Source organism: Amyelois transitella, chromosome 2 (assembly GCF_032362555.1).
Source record: "Amyelois transitella isolate CPQ chromosome 2, ilAmyTran1.1, whole genome shotgun sequence".
Lineage (NCBI taxonomy): Eukaryota > Metazoa > Arthropoda > Insecta > Lepidoptera > Pyralidae > Amyelois > Amyelois transitella.
This window is the reverse complement of record NC_083505.1, coordinates 6,883,462-6,901,807: the sequence shown is the minus strand read 5'-3', so window position 1 is coordinate 6,901,807 and position 18,346 is coordinate 6,883,462. Positions and strand designations below refer to the sequence as shown.

The following is an 18,346-nucleotide window of genomic DNA, read 5'->3' as shown; positions in this document are numbered from 1 at the left end:
CGAGAGGTGAGACTGCGGGGCGTGAAATCCTGGTGATCCAGTCAGGCACCCCCGGCGTTATGACATTTTACACTTCCATCCTTCGAGCGTATAGCTCTCGCGACTCCACTCTGACCGGCCGGTTAAGGCAAGCCAGAGGTAGGGGTCCTGTCCCTCATCGGTTTCCACTCCGACCTTGGCGAAGGACGATCGGTGGCGAGGAACAGGGGCCTTCTCTGGGAGCACTCAGGTCCGTGGGGTCGCTACTCCCCAACAGCTCGCCACAAGCTGCCCTGCGGAGACTGATTGCACTGGGAAGGTGACCCAGGGGGCGATGGGGTCGTCACGTCCCGACGCCTTATTTATATAATTATTATTATAGAAGTTTCCAGACCAGGGCAATATCCATATTGACACTCTAAGACTGTACGCTCCAGTCGGATGCGGGAGTCAAATATCCGCTCAAAGAGCGTCATTCAATCTTGTAAGCGTAGTGGTCCGGAGATTTGGATGCTGGCCACGTTTTGAAAAGATTCTTCATCCTTACCTCCCTTTGGACTTTTTGACAAGCCGAGCAACTCTGTCCTACTGGTCGCCAACTTCCGATTTGGGTAGCGTGCCTGTCGATTCTATACGTAATGCGTATCGATTTATTTTTGAAGAACATGTTCACTATAGCGAGCTCAGCAGCAGCACACATTGAGAGGACGTCTTCCCCATCCCGGTTGCGAGTACTGTACCCATAGCCACCATTAACACACTCGAACTCCTCGCACGCCTCACCCACATGAACATTCAGATCGTCACCCAAAACTATCCCCTAAGTAATTGGGATGCCACGCAGCACTTCCCCGAGTTGACTCTGGGCTCAGTGCTCCTCGTCTTTTCAGAGTCGCTACAACCAACCTGTGGCGCGTAGGCAGCCATCAGATGCGTTATACCCTCTTTGATAAGCACCACGACCACTAGCCGATCGCTGAAGCGTTTCACCTCCAAGACGTTGTCTCGCAGCCCCCCGGAGAGCACCCCCATTCTCGCTGCTAGATGCACCGGTGTAAATTAGTGTATTATCGTTCCCGATGGACCGGAAGTTGCTGCTCTTCCATAGGGACTCAGTTAAATACATATCTCATCTAAGATAAATACAAACCAATCATAAGTACATCATCTTACGCGCTAGACAGAACCAGCAATCTCAAAAAAAAACGCCACGTTCAGCTGGATGACTTAAAGATGGAACTGAATTCGAATCTCTTATCGAAGCTCGGGATCAGTTAAAGTGAGCGAAAGTTATGGTGGTGATCATGGGGATGCCACCCTATGTTGCTATGAAAGCATCATCATTATTTCGAATCATTTAAATATTTATTCATTTAAATAAAACGTTTTCTGTATTTAATTTTACTATAGACAACAAAATTTTGATGATTTCGCTACTTATCACTATCAATAATTTACGTTCTCTTTCACTGTACTAAGGAAGTATAATTTTTTTATTTTCTAAGCTTGGCTGCATGATCATTGACTTTTCATTTAATATTTCATGAAAAAGTTACAATGTCGACCTCTAACGACGTGACAGTCTGACAGTTGACAACTGTGAAAGATATTGTCACAATTGTCAATAAAATGTCTTAATTTATTTATTTGCCGTGCTACTGCTATGGTTTTACAAATCGATGAAGAAATAATTATTTATAATCAAATTATGTTTGATATGTAGCAGGTACAATTTCTTTCACTAGTGCACAAAAATGTTCGAGTGGGCTTACAGTGGTGCTAATAAGGCCGTACCAAGAAATGTTGGTCCTGAATGTGCATACTTTTTATCTTCTCAAAGACAATTAATTGAAACTGTTATTGTAACATCGATCTGCATTTATGTTTTAGTAAGTTTTTCTGTCTATTCATATGTTTTAGCGTATTGGTTTAAGCTTTTATTAATATTCTTAAACATAAGGCATGTTTAAGAAAAAGAAATAAGAGCATAAAGGAATGATTATCTTTGCCATGGCGTATGTATCTGTTATGTTTATGATGTTTGTATTTTTTTTAATTATATTTAGATTTTCAATTTATGTGGTGTCCCACAGAAAAGAATAGGAATTCTACATCTCATTCTGTGGATGTTGAATGAAGGCAATTAAAGGAAACCAAAAGTTCTTTTAACTAACTTGAATAAATAATTCTCTCAGAGAGACCAGAGGTCTTGGACAGCCAACCAAACAAGGATTGTCTAATCTTTTTACCAAATGTAAAAGACAACAGCTGATAGTGAAATCAAAAAACATTATAGATTACAGAGAGAAAGAGAAATGACTATAGTACAAGATTCCTGGCAAAAATAACTCAAACTAAAACTCTATTAATTATTTTCCAGATTAAAACTTACCCAAAATTGCAAATACCGATTGAAACAAATTATGTTAAGAATGATAGAGGTGGAAAACGTATACTAGTCATTCTTCTAGCACTACTATGGGGAATGGAAATTGGTTTTAAATTTGCTTCTCGAACTGTTATTTATTTGTTGAATCCTTGTCATGTCACAACATTATTGCAGGTATGTGTTTTTATATTTAGGTCATGAAAATTAGAATAATATAAGATTTGTACTTAATACTCTAATTTCTTTATATTTACAATTGTATATTCTGACAAAAACATTTACTGACATGCTCCTACAAGGGAGAATCTGGCGCGAGGTGAAAGCTCCGCTTAGTTCAGATGCCAGTCTCTCACAATTTTGTAGTCTATATTTTAATACTTGTATCTTAGGTCATTTAAATTTATTTATAACAAGAAAGATTATTTTTATTGTGATTTGGCTAAGTCTTCAGAGAACTCAACAGAATATTTTTTCAGATTTATTTGCTTGCTGCACCACCAAGCAAAACAGTAACTGCACTATTCCGCATACATTTGAATCTGCTTAATGGCCCCTTGCTAGCATTTTTATTTCCAGAAACAGCATCACGAACGGTATGTCTAACATCAATTTAAAAAATTTTTTAAAAAAAGTGGTAAAACAATTATATTAATAGGAAAAGTAAGGTTTATGTGAGTTGAATTACTATACCCTAGTTATTAATAAAATATTTAAGAAGTGCTCTTATAATAATTTTTTAAGGCCACGGCCATCGGGCACTTTACAATAGAACTCTTTTACATGGATGTCGTAAAAGGCGACTAAGAGATAGCTTGGCGGTGGGCTAGCAACCTGTCATTTTTTAATCTTAATTCCATCATAAAGCCACACAGCTGATGTATTTCAGTCTTTGCAAGACTGGCTGTGTCTACCTGGCAAGGTATATAAAGGTGACTATATGTATGTATTTTTTATGATTTATTTATTTATTTAATCTACACTTGTATGCTAAGTTGATACATATGTTAATTTAATTGAAAAATGTGCAAACAATTGAAGGTAAATACCACCTGCTCAAATTCGTAGTTGAAAATATTAAATAAGTTGGTACACAAAGTTAGATAAAGTATTAAAATGTTAAATATTAATTTCAACAAAATTAGCCTACAAACAAAAATAATGAAAATACAAAAAATAATAAGATACAATTTATATATCTTTATAATATTAATTATGTTTATTATAGTTTTATTCAACTGTTGTATATTAAGAAAAATAAAAATATTTTTCAGATTTTTGTAGAAGCTGCTTTGTATTGGATACAACATGGAATGATGTTTGTAATACCATATTATCTTTTGAGAATTGGGGGTAAGTACTTGAAACCATATTTAAAAAAAAAAACTTGGTAATATTTAATACTATTTAGTTTATGTAAACCTCCCTGGATATATAAGTAATGTTACAAAGTGGGAACATAAACATCAAAATGAATTTTGTATGTTTTCTTCTTCTGAGCTCTGAAATATTGTACCAGTAACTATTTACTCATGATTTCGTCAGCATAGCACAGTTATATTCAGACAGCATTTTAGAGTTCTGCAGCAAAATAGCAAAAATAGAAACCCTTTATTTCACTATGTCCAAATATCCATGTTTAAAATTGGAATATATACTTACCTACCAAATGTCTACAAAATCGGTCTGGCGGCTTATCACTGTATTTCCATATAAACAGTCACCCCACCAACAACCAGACAGGTAGGATTTGTAATTTAACCGAAGTATTTAAATGCCTAACTTATCAAAATTTAACTTATAATTATGAATCAGAACATAAACTTTAATATAAAATTACATATATAAATATATATACCTATATAGGTTCGACTGGCAGAGAATGCCTTGTGGTAGTAAGTCCACAAGGCAATCATACGTTTTACGTGCATAAAGTTTTAATAAATATATTTATATAAATATTAATATAATTCTTGACATAAATTTGTTTAATAATAATCTTTTGATTTAAAGAACTTGGTCACAGTCAAAAAATTTACTAAGTAACCTACAACTAATGAAAAACATAGACCTTCCAACCTATTATTACATAGATATAAGAAGTGTTTAAATTAGCCTTTTCCTCTAAGATATAAGCCTTATATGAAATATCCCATGTGGAACTCTTATATTCTGCTCATTGACAAATTGACCTCTGTAAATATTTAAATGGCTGAAAATTCCTAAAAATTGCAAAAAAAACCAATGCAAATTTTCGTTTTCAGGTTACATTTATGATACAAATACAAAAAAATTGGTGAACCGATATTTGTCTATGAACTGATAATAGATGCCATAAATACTTATTTGTTTCAGGTGTATATAATGTAGAACCATTGTGGGATTTCAATTGGGCTATATTCAGCTACTGTTTAAATCTCCTGTATCATTTTATCGTGTTACAAATTATAGCAATAGTAAGTTAAACCTTTGTAAAATGTAGCTTTTTGGATTATATATCGTGTGGATGGAGGAGAACGTCATCGACGTTCGTTCCGATACGTTCGCGATTCGATTGATTCGCGATGCGATTCGCGTTCGCGATACGCGAGTTTGGGAATTTATGGATTGGATTGAAATCGAACATACAAACAAAAATCTGATGTCCAGCTCTATTACTTATTAATATATGCAAACTAGTATTAACGCGAAAATACATGATGACTGGTGTACCGGTGTTATGGTTTTGTCGCATTGACGTACTATAGTTGATCGAAGTTTTGTCGGTTTAAAAGTATTACCATATATTATACTTATTAGGTTACTACAATAATTTCATGAACTAATTAAAATATTTATTTTTCAGCCTGCTCAAGTGAATCTAAACCATATGCTTTGCCCAGCAATTTTGGACCCATTTGATGGCCCGTGGTACCGAATTGTAGCAGTAATTCACCAAGCTCTTTTGTGTCCACTTCTCTGCAAAACTTTTTGCATTATATCAGATTTTTGCCTAACCAAATTTCCACCTACAAAAGTCAAACCTCACATGAAAGACAACCTACAAGATAAAAAACCATTTGAACAAGCAAAGCAACTGCAACACGTTGACTAGTAAATGTGAGAAAAGTAGGTAATCATGGCTGTAATCCCTTTCAGGGTGGTTAGCTAGAATCTATTGTATCAAATTGCCTATTAGTAAAGAACAATATTTCATCGCGTCCATTTAATTTGAATAATATTTGTAGTAATAAGCTAAGGTTTAGATTATTATCAGATTATAAGAATCGCAATCTATAATGGGCAGCGTGAGCTATGACTGTTTGGTTTATTAAGTAGTCAAAATTTCTACGTAATTGAAATACTCAATCAAATCTTTGTACGAATTAAAAGATTTCTTACTATTGCATAGAGTTAACTTTACATTATTTGTAACTACATACTAACGTGGGACCGCGCCCTATAAATTTGTTGTGTGATAATTTTTTGAAATTACAATGTAGCATTTTACCAGCACAATGAAAAAGAAGTCATGAAAGTGTGTCATAACTACTGTAAATTTGTTAGGGGTTCAATTGTACTCGTATGAAGAAACAGAATTGTATGGAATTAAGATTATTAGTATGTTCAGTGACGTTATCATTAAGATTTTATTTCACGTATCTGAGTAAATTAGAAGCATCACTCGTAAATGTTGGATTAATGTTATTAATAATATAATGCGTCATGAAGAAATCATGTACCATTAAAGTAAAATTTTTACAAACTTTACTAGAATACACAATGACTATTTAAACCATCAGATGGGCCTTATGCCTCTTGCCTAATTAATAAAGTAAATTTAAGTTAACATAGAACACGATGTTTTAACATTAAAATTGAATAAGCTGCAAGCTTAGCTTAAATGAATGTTGTTACATAATTAAAAAATAAAAGTCCCACCTATTAGTCGGATATATTTCTATCTATATAAATAAAAAATAATTGAAATAAAATCATTAACTGTGTCTGGTTAAAAGCTATAGACCAACTATACTTATTATTAAATCAGAAAGCATATTATTTTATATATAGACATGGAATACATACATATAATCACGTCTTTATCCCTTGCGGGGTAGATAGAGCCAAGAGGCTCGAAAAGTTCGTTTAGCTGTTTGGCTTAATGATAGAATTGAGTATCAAATAGTGAGATTGCTAGCCCATCGCCGAAAAGAAGAATCCCAAGTTAAGGCTTATACCTAGACATAGAATTTGAATTGATAACTGTCAATATATATATGTTCTCATACTGTAACAATTTAACCTATGTCTAATTGGTAAAAAAAAATTAAAACAAAGAATCAATCACACATAGACATATATATATATAACTAGGAAGACCTAATTATGATAAGGAAAAGGGGTGCTATTTCTTAATTTAGTACAATATAGTAGCTATCTATTCCGCGTTGCGTTTATTTAGCAACTTATTAAATTAAAAAATTGCACCTCCGGCCTAAATACCGATATAAAATTACAGCATGAACATTTTCCTTGGTGTTAAAAAAAAGCAAAACCAGAGTTCTTTATGTTCATACGTGTGATAAATAAGCCTAAAATTGAGATTCTCTCAAAGGCCTAATTTGCGAAGGCTTGTTATAAGTATAAAGAATTCGATACAACTTAGAATTAATTTCACATGTTTATTGCATTTATGAAATGAGGGTTTTACATTAGACCAGTAACATATTTTCATAAGAAACGACTGTTATATTTCCCCTTCGTACTGGTGATAAATAGACATATTAAATAAGCTAACATACTTGCAACATTTGACATGCGTGTACTTTAGTAATGACATGACAATTCACATAATTGATTCTTAACTGTGATTGGTTTTTGTAATAGTATTTTTTTTATGTAAAAGGCTTTTATGTTTGTAATCCACTTTATTTAATTTTAAACACTCATTATTTATAATACTTTAGTTGATTAAAATTTAAATCCTATTTATAAGTCAGGAATTGGCTCTGACGTTAATTGAAAGCTGAACTGATGAGCAGCTGATTTAAAGATTACTAAAATATGTACATAGTACCTACCTATATTATATTAAACAAACCAACGTTCTATATTACAATCCCGCTGAAAAATATCCGAAATAAACATTTGTCCGCCCGTTCGTAAATAATGGATCTTATTTTAATACAATAAAGGACACAATTTAAATATAAATTTATATTTTAATATTCTGTTTTTTATTACAATACATAAAGATCCATTTTTAAATGGTATATCTGTAAAATGACGTTGTGCAAGTTTTTCGTTTGATTTTGCTCTCATCTGTGAATCTAGCATATACTTAGTTGACCAAAGGTATTACACGAATCATGTATCAGTATTAAATTATATTTAGTTAAAATGTTATAGTAATTAAATAACTTGTAATTTTACTTAAGATTTCATTCCATTATATAACTTAAGAATATATTAACGATGAATTTGATATTGTTTAACGTTTATTTATGCTTTTAAATTACAAAAGTCTAGGTTTTGTGTTGAAACTATTCACCAAAGGAATTTGTGTTCTCGCACTTATATGTAGGTGATGACAAGAAAATGGATTTAGGGGATAAAAGCACCCGAATTTAATATTTTCACTATTAGTAATTATATATCTTAATCTGCAGATACGAATAACATCATCGTCAGAATCGTTCGTAAAAGTTAGATAACTTCTTGTAAGGAATTTCTTAATCGGATATTTTGTGTTTAAAATGTTCAAAATACTTTTCTTATTTTGGCAATAAGTATGTTTCTTGCAACCACATAAAATAAGTTCAGATTTTTTATGTTAAAATTTCCACGATATAAGGAATTACAAACGTATAACACGTGACAAACAATTTAGGTAGATATATTCCTCACAAATTTATCTTGCCCAAATTAGAACAGCACTTTGTAAAAAGGTAAGTAAGTAGCTCTTTTCGGTGACATTATATAAATGTAACGTACCCCATTTTATTCACACTTCTGTAATACTTTACTGTTAAATATAAATTTTTATCTACCCATATTTTATTTAGTCAATAACCATTTGATATTTAACTCATTCCCTCTATTATTATTTGGAAACTCTGTCAGATTAATACCATGTCCTTGCAGGAATGTTTTACTCTAGAAATAAAAAGAAAATATGAAACATAATATGTGAGCACCTATTGTAAACATTCATTACTTTTCGTAACCAATCAAATTCCGTTTTGTCATTTTTTAAGGAGGTTCTCAATTTGACCGTTCCTTTCTTCTACACAGCATTTCCAATGCTTCCTTTGCGTAAGTACTTTTAATAGGGATGATGATAAGGTCTTAAAACAATCTTAATTAGTTAATAACATGATACAATACACGTAATTAAATACTTTTCGTGCATTTTTAGTTTAAATTGACAATATTTGACGCCTTATATGTTTTATATTTATTCAAAGAACGATGGGAAAGTCCATTCAAAAAATTCAAAATTATATAAAAATAACTATGCCAGGAGTGAATAAACAAAAATATGGAATAACTTTTATTAAGACATCATATCCAACGCAAAAATTAAGGTAGCTGCCATACAAATAAAGTTCATGACGCGAACAAGATACTGAAGAAGATACTAAGAATGTGACGACACACTTGAGTAGTGTTTTGTAAGAGGCGTTTTGGACGATTCCAAATAATGTGTTATGTTACTTCGTATATCACAGGTGGATTATTGTTTATTGATGTCATTATTTGACCACTGTTTTAGTTGTTGTGAAACTAAATCAACACCAAAACAAAAAAAGGGTAGGGTAGGGTTTAGCAAGGGTAAACTAAAACACCCAGTTTTGATTTTTTTCTAGTCCGCGTTTTGATAAAGATAAAGAACCATTGTAAATTCGCCGGATTTTAAAACGAATTCGCTAGTCATTTTAAATTTATGTATGTTTAGTTTTAAAGATTTGTAAATCACATTCGCCGCAGAAATCATCAATAAAAAAAATTTAAAGTACTTAATCCTTTTTTATTCAGACCAACATCGTGCTCATTTTCTCTTGAGTTTATGAGATACAGCCTGGTGACAGACAGCGAAAGCTTAGTAATAGGGTCCCGTTTTTTGTGTTAAAATTTATGGCCGGACTTAGTATTACCGTCACTTACCTCTACCAAATAGTGTTCTCAACCTCATATTTTTATAATACCTATTCAACGAAGCCCTACATGATGGGAGAAATAAAATTACTTCCCCTAATATATATAAAAATAATAATGTAGCATATTAGCCATTAGGTTTACTTAGCCAAACGTCAAACTCGTTGGCACTATCTTCTTACCTATTCGTAGTGGTGATACATTTTCCTCGCTTTATTATAGTCCTGCTAATATTATGAATGCGAAAAGTTTGTGTCAGGATGTCAGTATGAATGTTTGTTACTCTTTCACGCAAAAATTACTGAACCGATTGCGATGAAATTTGGTATGTAGGTAGCTCAAGACCCAGAATAACATATAGGCTACTTTTTATCCCGGAGTCCCCGCGGGAATGATTCCACGCGGACGTAGTCGCGGGCGGCCTCTAGTGGTCTATAACGGAAACGATGATTCGGCACGACCGACACCAAAGGGAAGAATTTCCGTCTGGCTAGGTGTTATGCCTGGGGAACCGCGTCTTCGACGATGTTGGGTCGGAGGTTGTATTAATACTCCAATCCGTGAAATCTTTGCTTGCGCGATTTAGCATACCCGTTGGGATAGGCAGGTCCAGGAAAGCTCGGTGAGACGGCTGCTATGGACTTGCATGATGAAAAGAGTAGAGTGACGACTAAAGAATATTTTACGTTTTAAACAAATAGATCGACTTGGACATCGGTCTTGAACTTGGACTCTGGTGAGGAATTCGGTTGCTGGCCCGTCGTGCTATGTAGTGTGATAAATACTAATAATGAAATTATGCGATGTCCAGGTCGGTCTATTTGTTTATAACGTAAAATATTTTTTAATATTGTCATGATAATAACTTATGTAATAACTTAATAAGGCAGAAGGTCCTTTAAGTAGAGAATAAATAGATTAACCGACTTGATATTATATGGATCTCACTACTTTTTACGGTAGATAGACTGAGCTGCGAGACTAAGGTTTTTTTACAGGATGTTTTTGATGGCTTTATATTTCGCGAACGAGGTTATTTAGAGATCCCGGGTTCAACTTCAGTCAAATTAAAATGGAACAATATCTCATCGGATCTATTATGAATCAGTCGTTGAGTATCTTAAATCATAGGTATCCTCATATGTAACCATGTATAATAGTATCCGCACTCGAACCCTGCCCCAGGTATCTCGTAATTTCGAAAAACTATTGCTATTTCCCTTTTTATTATGACCGATAAAAACCGGAGTTGCGCGTGCCATGCTACAGGGGCTACCTGTGGTTCAGTCAAAATAAAATTATTAGATACCTGTAATCTTGAAGCAAAGAAAAACATGCGTGTTTAACTGAAGATGAATTAGTAAATTATTCTGTAACGGCCTTAAACAAACATACCTACATCCCGTTATTATTTTTTTACAGTACTTATGTACTTCGGTCCAAGAGAACGCACGCTTCACCAGTCTTCATATCCAAGTGCAGTAGCACTATTATCATGAACAATAAATTCTTTGCATCAGCACGTCTCTAATGCCCTTGGACACCTAATTTAAGCGAAGGCCGAGAAAATCGTGAACGTATAGGTAATCGAATACATTCGGATTGAATAAAGACATCCTTTATGAAGTTTCTCAAAGAGATCAACAAATCACACCTGAAAATACCCAAGCTGCTGTGTTGCGAGACAAAGTCACAAACGTTTTATCATGTTTTTAAATTATTTTTCAGAAGTAAAACATACACACTACATCCAAAGCTTTATTTTATTATATGACATTTTAAATAATTTTGCTGAAGATAAATAAAAACGGTCGCCATATGTTAGTGTTACTAAACTGTTTTGTAAGATTTGTGATTATCTATTAAATAAATAAGAGATCAAATATTTGAGTGTAAGTATTAAATAATTTGCATTGCCCTTTGCGAAAAATACATTATTTTTATGATTTACTGTTAGAATCTAATCTTTGTTTGGTATGTTGATCCGGCACTCTTGTCACCAAAAGTAAAAAAAAATATTAGTATCTCTAGCAATATTATGAAATTTGAATATTGTATAATACTGGCGACGTCGTTTATGCGTTTGGCTGGAATGTTAATTAGTAGAACTATAGATCTAAGGTCCAAAATGACGTTTGATCCTTACTATGCCGTGAAACGGGACAGTGATAGATTTTCGCACGAAAAAAACGGCATCTTAGGTACTTGCCATGCTGGGGGGCTGTATGCCCTATATACTTAGGGCCACATCCTTTTTAAATCTCCTGTTTAAACAAAGACCCATTTGTGTTTGGAGATCAATGGCACCAACACATCTTCCTATATTTCAATCTGTATTTAAACAAAACGGCCAGGTGGGCAAAATTTCGTAGACAAGTATCTGCCCTTTTCGGCGAAATTTTTGACCTGCAGAACAAGCCCCTTGGACGGCCGGAGACCCTAGTTGATAATGAAGAATTGAAGTGGAAGCGGAACCATCGCAAACCACGTCCGAGTACCTAAGCTTTAGGCATCAGTGTAAATGATACAACTATTTAAACCACTTTAAGCAAATTGGGAATGTGAAGCAAACCGGCAAACGCGTACCGACTGCTCCGTTACATTACTTAATCGGCACAATAATCCAGGGTTTTTAAATTAAATCATTACCTGTGATGAAAAGTGGATTCTCTACGATAATAGGAAACGCTCATTGCGATGGCAAGTCCCTGGCCAGCCAGCCAAATCCTGCTACAAGCGAAAATTCTAGTGCCAAAAAAGTCTAGTGCTGGTGTCGTCCATTACAGTTTTCTCAGATCAGCCGATTACGGTAGACGTCTATTGTCAGCAATTGCAAACTATGATGACAAAGCTAGCTGCTAAACAACCGACGCTGGTCAATCGCTTCACGCCACTGCTGCTTCACGACAAATCTAGACCACACATTGCACAACAGACGGCTACCAAATTAGAGGAGCTTCAATTGGAATGTCTAAGACATCCACCGTTCTCCGCGGACCTTGCTCATTTATTTTCTAAATTTGGATAACGCCTTTCAATGAAAAATTCAATTCCGATAGCAGGCAAACCGCTTTCAAAGATTTAATTGATTCCCGTCCGAATGGTTTTTTTAGAAAAGGGATCATTGAGATGGCAAAAGTGTAAGGACCAAATATTATTTGTTTCAGAAGGTGATTGCATATAATTTTACTTTGCGTGATAGGAAATAAGTGTTAGACCTACTCCACTTGCGAATGAAAATGGGATATTTTTTATAATAAAAATAGAACTTAGTATCTAAAACAAAGCATCCAAATATTTGACCTCTACTAATAAACTAAACAAATCTATCCACAGCCAATTCTGCTCTCAGTCAATCTATTTATAGGTATATAATTCATTTATTTCCTACTTTTTACCCAAAAAAACTGTTGTTTGAATATTGCTAACTTATACAATTAATTATTACTTACAATAAAACAGTTATTATTAAAAGTATATAAACATTATTAATAACAAAAAAGCATTGAAATTTGTATTAAAATGAATACAATTTATCACACCTGTTTAGACTAGATTTTTTCTATTTATGAGGTTGTATCAGCCATCTGTTGGTGGTCCCAGGTAAATCATTGACACCTCTGTATTTCCATAAACTGCCGATACAGTTGGAAAAAGTTTCTTATTTGGAAGGCCTGGAACAAGATTTATTATGAACTAGCCGTGCCCGCGTCTCGGTCCGCGTGGAATAGTTATTTTGGGCATCATTGAAGCATTCAAGGGTGAATAATTTTCCCCGTCTTTTTTTTACATTTCCCATTATTTCTTCGCTCCTAATAGTTGCAGCGTAATGTAGCCTAAAGCCTTCCTCGATAAATGGTCTATTCAACACAAAAATAACTTTTCAGCTTTATAATATAAGTATAGATTGGCACAGATTAATGTACGCTATTATAAAATCTATACTTAATATTATAAAGCTGAAGAGTTTGTTTGTTTGTTTGTTTGAACGCGCTTATCTCAGAAACTACTGCTCCGAATTGAAAAATTCTTTTTGTGTCGAATAGACGATTTATCGAGGAAGGTTATAGACCATAAAACATCACGCTGCAACTATTAGGAGCGAAGAAATAATGGAAAATGTGAAAAAAACGGGGAAAATTATTCATCCTTGAGGGCTTCCGTTGCGTGCGCTGCGAAAACGGTTCAAGATACCAAAAATATATGTATGAACGAATTATTCTTCTTGAAATAATCTAAAAAAATGTCCGCGACAGTATATGTCTATCTTTTAAGATAAACTCACTAGAACCATTTTTATGGTAATCAAATTTGGTCGAAATTAATGCATTATTTGTTACGAGTTGTATCAACGTAATTATATTAATCTTTATCAAAATAAATGTGTGGTTGATTAAGAGTACTTAATTGTGAACAAAATTGTCTTTGACATCACTTACTTTTAATGAACATCTTAGAAGATATAACAATTTAAAAATAACACCGATATAAAATTCACCCGCACCGCATGATGTGCAAAACATGACGCTGCAAGGAAGAGAGGCGTGGCTTGCGAGGTACCTACCGTGTCGCGTGGCTTAGATATTTTATAATTTCCATTATGGTTATTCCACTTTTTTTTTGTTTTGTGAATCCCAACTAATATTATAAATGCAAAAGTTTGTTTGTTGTCTCTTCACGCGTTATCTACTGAAGCAATATTCTTGAAATAAAAAAACTAATAATCTTGTCTATTCTATATTTGCGCCAAATTTCGTGAAAATATGTCCAGTAGCTTTTGAGTATATTCGTTACAAACATACAAAAGTACAAATGTTTTCTTTTTATAATTTGCGTGGACCAAGAAGAGTCTGGAGAATGACGTCGGGTACTTTTCATAAATGCCACAAAGACTATAATTCCTGTGGGATTTGCGACTCTTCCATGCGTACGAAGTCGCGGGCAACAGCTAGTTAACAATATGTGCTACATTCACACATGTTAATATCATAAAATGACACTGTTACAAGAGCATGTATACTGCTCTTTGGTGAGAGAAAACAATATGAGGAAACCTGCACATCCAGGCAACTGGATGTGTAACCAAGATCCAATTTGGGTTAGATTCCGCAGTAAAGCTTGAGGAGGTCAGATGGGAGTTGTTGAATCAAGGATCCATAGTTAAGGGTTTACCCAGGCTCCTATCTAGCTTACCTAGCAAGGATGAAGATTCTTGATCTATGCATCCAAACTTTTAACAGCCTCTACTTCACAATAATGTGGATTGGACTTTTTGCTACAGTCACAAAGGTTTCATATGCTTTCACTCATTGTGTGTAAAAATCATTTGGACTGATACATACATATAAATTATAATTGTCATATAGTGTCTGGTAAGTAAACAGATATGTATTACCTTTAAATGCCACTCCTAAAAATTCATAATTTCTTTCAAATGACAGTGTATTATCTTCACAATCAAGTATAACTCGTATTCGTTCTCCCACCTTAAATCATAAAAATAAATTATTATTTTAATAAACAAAGTTTAACTTACTTTTTGTTAATAAAAAAAAATTTAAAATTATGTGACTCAAATAACTATTGCAGTAATTTTTGTACAAAAGTACAATTAACCATTCCCAAAGGGGGTTATCCATAAATTACATCAAATGAATTTCATGATTTTTTACCCCTCCTGGTTACACAAATGGTCACATTTGTGAGACTTCTCTCCCTGATGTGATTGAATATTTTGCAAATTTAAATTATTGAATGAATTCAAGGAAATTTATTTCCATTAAAATTATTGAATAATATTGACTTGATGTCAAACAACATAAAACAAAAAGTTAATAAACTAAGTTGGCACATAAAGACTGGTAGAGTGACTGGTCGACAGAACAATTGGTATCTTTATCATTACCATGTCAATTTTTACAGTTATAGTTTTAGAATGTTTTTGAGATTTTCGTAAAGTAATAACTAGTTTAAAGTTTGTGTCCCAAAAGATTTAAAATATTAGTACAATAATATTTTGAAATGTGATATAACAAAATTAAGGACCCTCCCACCTCCTTGTCACACAATGTCACACTTCATCGACCCCCTCCCTCTCCTGAACAAGATGTAATTTATGGATGACCCTAGTAAATAGTGAAATGTTCTACAGTCAATAAATACAACCTAGAGATCACCAATTTCTGTTTATATGTTCATATATTAACTCTAGTAAAATGTAAGAAATTATTTTTTTTATTAAAAACTTAATCTTTTTTCACAGGTAAAATCCAATGTGATAGGATAAATTTATTATTACCTGATATTTGGGGCAATTATTTAAAAGTGGGTAATGGCCTTGTGTGTCCCCATTATGAAGTAAATGGTTATCCACCAAATTCCACCCCCAGCTTTGTTCATCAGAACCCAACAAACCAACATATCCATGGCATTGTAGGGGTGCATCTTTAGTAGATATTCCAACTACAGCAACTGTTCCCAAAGGCCCCTCCCATATCACCTCCCATGCATGCCTTCCATAATGAAACCCAATTTTGCCTCTACATGCATCAGTACTCTGTGCCACTGGATTCCTAGAACAAATCATTTTCTTTTTCTAATCCCATGTTATGTCTAAATACATTTTATTTCAGTTATTGTAAACTTATATCGCACCTGTGTAATGTAAATCCATTTGGTTTGACATAGATATTTCTTGAACAATCATGTGGATTCCAGGAATGAAAGTATGCTCTCAACTTTGCTTTGTAAGTGGTAATAGTGGAAAGTAAATCTGATTTCATCACTTCTGTAGCTAATCTTTTATAACATTGTAATCTCCAAACATCATTGTTCTCGTCATTTAAAATTCTATACCAACTTTTGCAAACCAGCGAACAATTCAAAAGGTCTTTAAGGCTTAAATATGAAAAAATACTCTCCAAAACGTGGTCGGGAACAAGTTCTGCGATCGCGTATTCATCATTTATAATAAGTTCATTGAACGATCTGACATCCATAATATTAATGATATTAAGTAAATATCATAAATCCATAACACAACAAAAAACATCAACAAAGATGCAAACCGACGACGTGCGATGATTTTGCAGACTTGTAGCAGCTGCACGGCACGGGAAATTTTAACACAGGTACTATAGACTCAATAATACTTAATTTTAATAAGGCCAACAATGAATACAAGATAATAAGTGCTGCATGCAGTGGACAAGTTAAATGTACCGCTTATAGTAACTAAAACTAATCAAACTATTTATTGATGTTGTACCTACTCAACATCAATTTTGCAGCTAGCTTGCTGTCATGTCATGTCATCTTGCTGTCTATTTAGAGGTGGTACCGTGGTACGTATTTACCGACCACGATTTAAAACCAGAATCTCATTTCAAGTACGTATACCAGATTTCAGTCCGAAATACTTCAAATCGAACGCACGCGACGTGCCTCGTGCTTGCACTGCCAAATTGCCAATACGCTTAGAACCCTCATCAAAATTTAATAGAAAATAGATATGTACCTATTACCAGCATGTTATGGATCATAGTCGATCAAGTAAGTGCAACTCTTAAACCTTGACCAATTTTTTCGGCAAGCCCATTGTAAGCTTTGTTTCCATAACTAGAGGGATTATATATTGACCATTAAATACTTGCAAAAAAATTTACTCGGACGCGGGCCCTTTTGTTCGTTTACGCTTTTTTGTACTTTATTGCGGCATATTGTCGGTTTTCTGTTTGACAGAATTGCAAGTATTTTCTACACTGGTATTTACTCGACCTCGTACCAAGCGGCCTGGTATGCGATTAGTTTTACACGTCCGTACGACTCATGCTAGTATACCTATTTTTTTTTTACAAACAGATATTGTTTATTGTCATTCTGGTTTGACATTGACAAGACTACATAGTATCTCTATTTAGTTTGTGAACATGGGTGCTTCTTCAGTATTTTCTACGATATTTCTATACTACCCGGTCCATTCAGCCAACTTGTATGTATGCACGTCAGTGGTGTAATTTGACATTAGGAAGGGTATTCACAGCGGCTATATTTTGCCTACGTGTTTTGTGAATGTTTATAACCTAATGTTTATTAAGCGCTAATATATTAGTTCAAACTGCCATGTTAAAATTTCGTTCGTTGCGTTATGGATGATGTGTGCTACTAGATAATATTGTTTTAAAGCACTAATATTTTTTTTATACTAATTTATTAGTCATTTTTATTTGAATATATTTGAACATATTTATGAAAATTAATATTAGTAATATAAGTATCTGCTCCTTAATATAACGAACACCTCTAGACACAGTGTGGTTCCCGGCGCTAATAAAAAAAAGAATAGGACCACTCCATCTCTTTCCCATGGATATCGTAAAAGACGACTAAGGGTTAGGCTTACAACCTTGGGACTATGATGTGACTATATGTATGTATCACTAGACATTAGTCTAATATTTTATGATCTATGCTAACAAAGTCTTTAGTCGCTTTTAGAGTCTTCGACATTAAGACTCCCTAATGTGTCTATTTAACTATCAGATATTAAAACTGTCTTAGTTTTAAAACGAATAGTGTAATAAGAGTTACACCGTTCAGTCATCCATGGTCTACGCCGGCGTCTGTAAGGATTGGATGTATCCATGCGCTACGCACGTGTTGTCAAGAAAACATGCTTTTATTAATGTATGCATGCAATGCGAAAGTTTATAAATATTGAAAATGGCGTGCTCCAAAAAAGGAGATAATTTTATGCGTCCTTGATTTATATCGAGAGATGCCATATTTATTAATTATAGCAAAAAATCATCATCACACACACTTGCGTTTATATCATCACGT

At 33.8% G+C, this 18,346-nt stretch overlaps 2 protein-coding genes across 2 annotated transcripts; one reads left to right on the top strand and one right to left on the bottom strand.

Annotated features, from left to right (window-relative positions):
* Positions 1 to 1,580: 1,580 nt before the first annotated feature.
* LOC106139942 (transmembrane protein 164) lies at positions 1,581 to 5,459 on the top strand. Its single transcript, XM_013341452.2, has 6 exons — positions 1,581 to 1,868; positions 2,360 to 2,542; positions 2,845 to 2,961; positions 3,640 to 3,718; positions 4,721 to 4,821; positions 5,211 to 5,459. Exons 1-6 carry the CDS (start codon positions 1,734 to 1,736, stop codon positions 5,457 to 5,459), a joined length of 864 nt encoding a protein of 287 aa, XP_013196906.1. The 5' UTR covers positions 1,581 to 1,733.
* LOC106137555 (F-box/SPRY domain-containing protein 1) lies at positions 5,367 to 16,814 on the bottom strand. The gene is made up of 4 exons (XM_060952445.1): positions 16,160 to 16,814; positions 15,804 to 16,077; positions 14,901 to 14,991; positions 5,367 to 13,179 (listed from the first exon to the last, which is right to left on the bottom strand). Exons 1-4 carry the CDS (start codon positions 16,501 to 16,503, stop codon positions 13,085 to 13,087), a joined length of 804 nt encoding a protein of 267 aa, XP_060808428.1. The 5' UTR covers positions 16,504 to 16,814; the 3' UTR covers positions 5,367 to 13,084.
* Positions 16,815 to 18,346: the final 1,532 nt, after the last annotated feature.

What these genes read in the sequence shown, in the direction of transcription:
- LOC106137555 (XM_060952445.1), bottom strand. Translation starts at nt 16,503, where the DNA reads ATGGATGTCAGATCGTTCAATGAACTTATTATAAATGATGAATACGCG. An exon ending in AATGGATTTACATTACACAG is followed by an intron (nt 16,078 to 16,159) that starts GTGCGATATAAG and finishes GATTTGTTCTAG; the next exon opens with GAATCCAGTGGCACAGAGTA. An exon ending in TTTAGGAGTGGCATTTAAAG is followed by an intron (nt 13,180 to 14,900) that starts GTAATACATATC and finishes ATCTTGTTCCAG; the next exon opens with GCCTTCCAAATAAGAAACTT.
- LOC106139942 (XM_013341452.2), top strand. Translation starts at nt 1,734, where the DNA reads ATGTTCGAGTGGGCTTACAGTGGTGCTAATAAGGCCGTACCAAGAAAT. An exon ending in ATGTCACAACATTATTGCAG is followed by an intron (nt 2,543 to 2,844) that starts GTATGTGTTTTT and finishes ATATTTTTTCAG; the next exon opens with ATTTATTTGCTTGCTGCACC. An exon ending in TGTTACAAATTATAGCAATA is followed by an intron (nt 4,822 to 5,210) that starts GTAAGTTAAACC and finishes TTTATTTTTCAG; the next exon opens with CCTGCTCAAGTGAATCTAAA.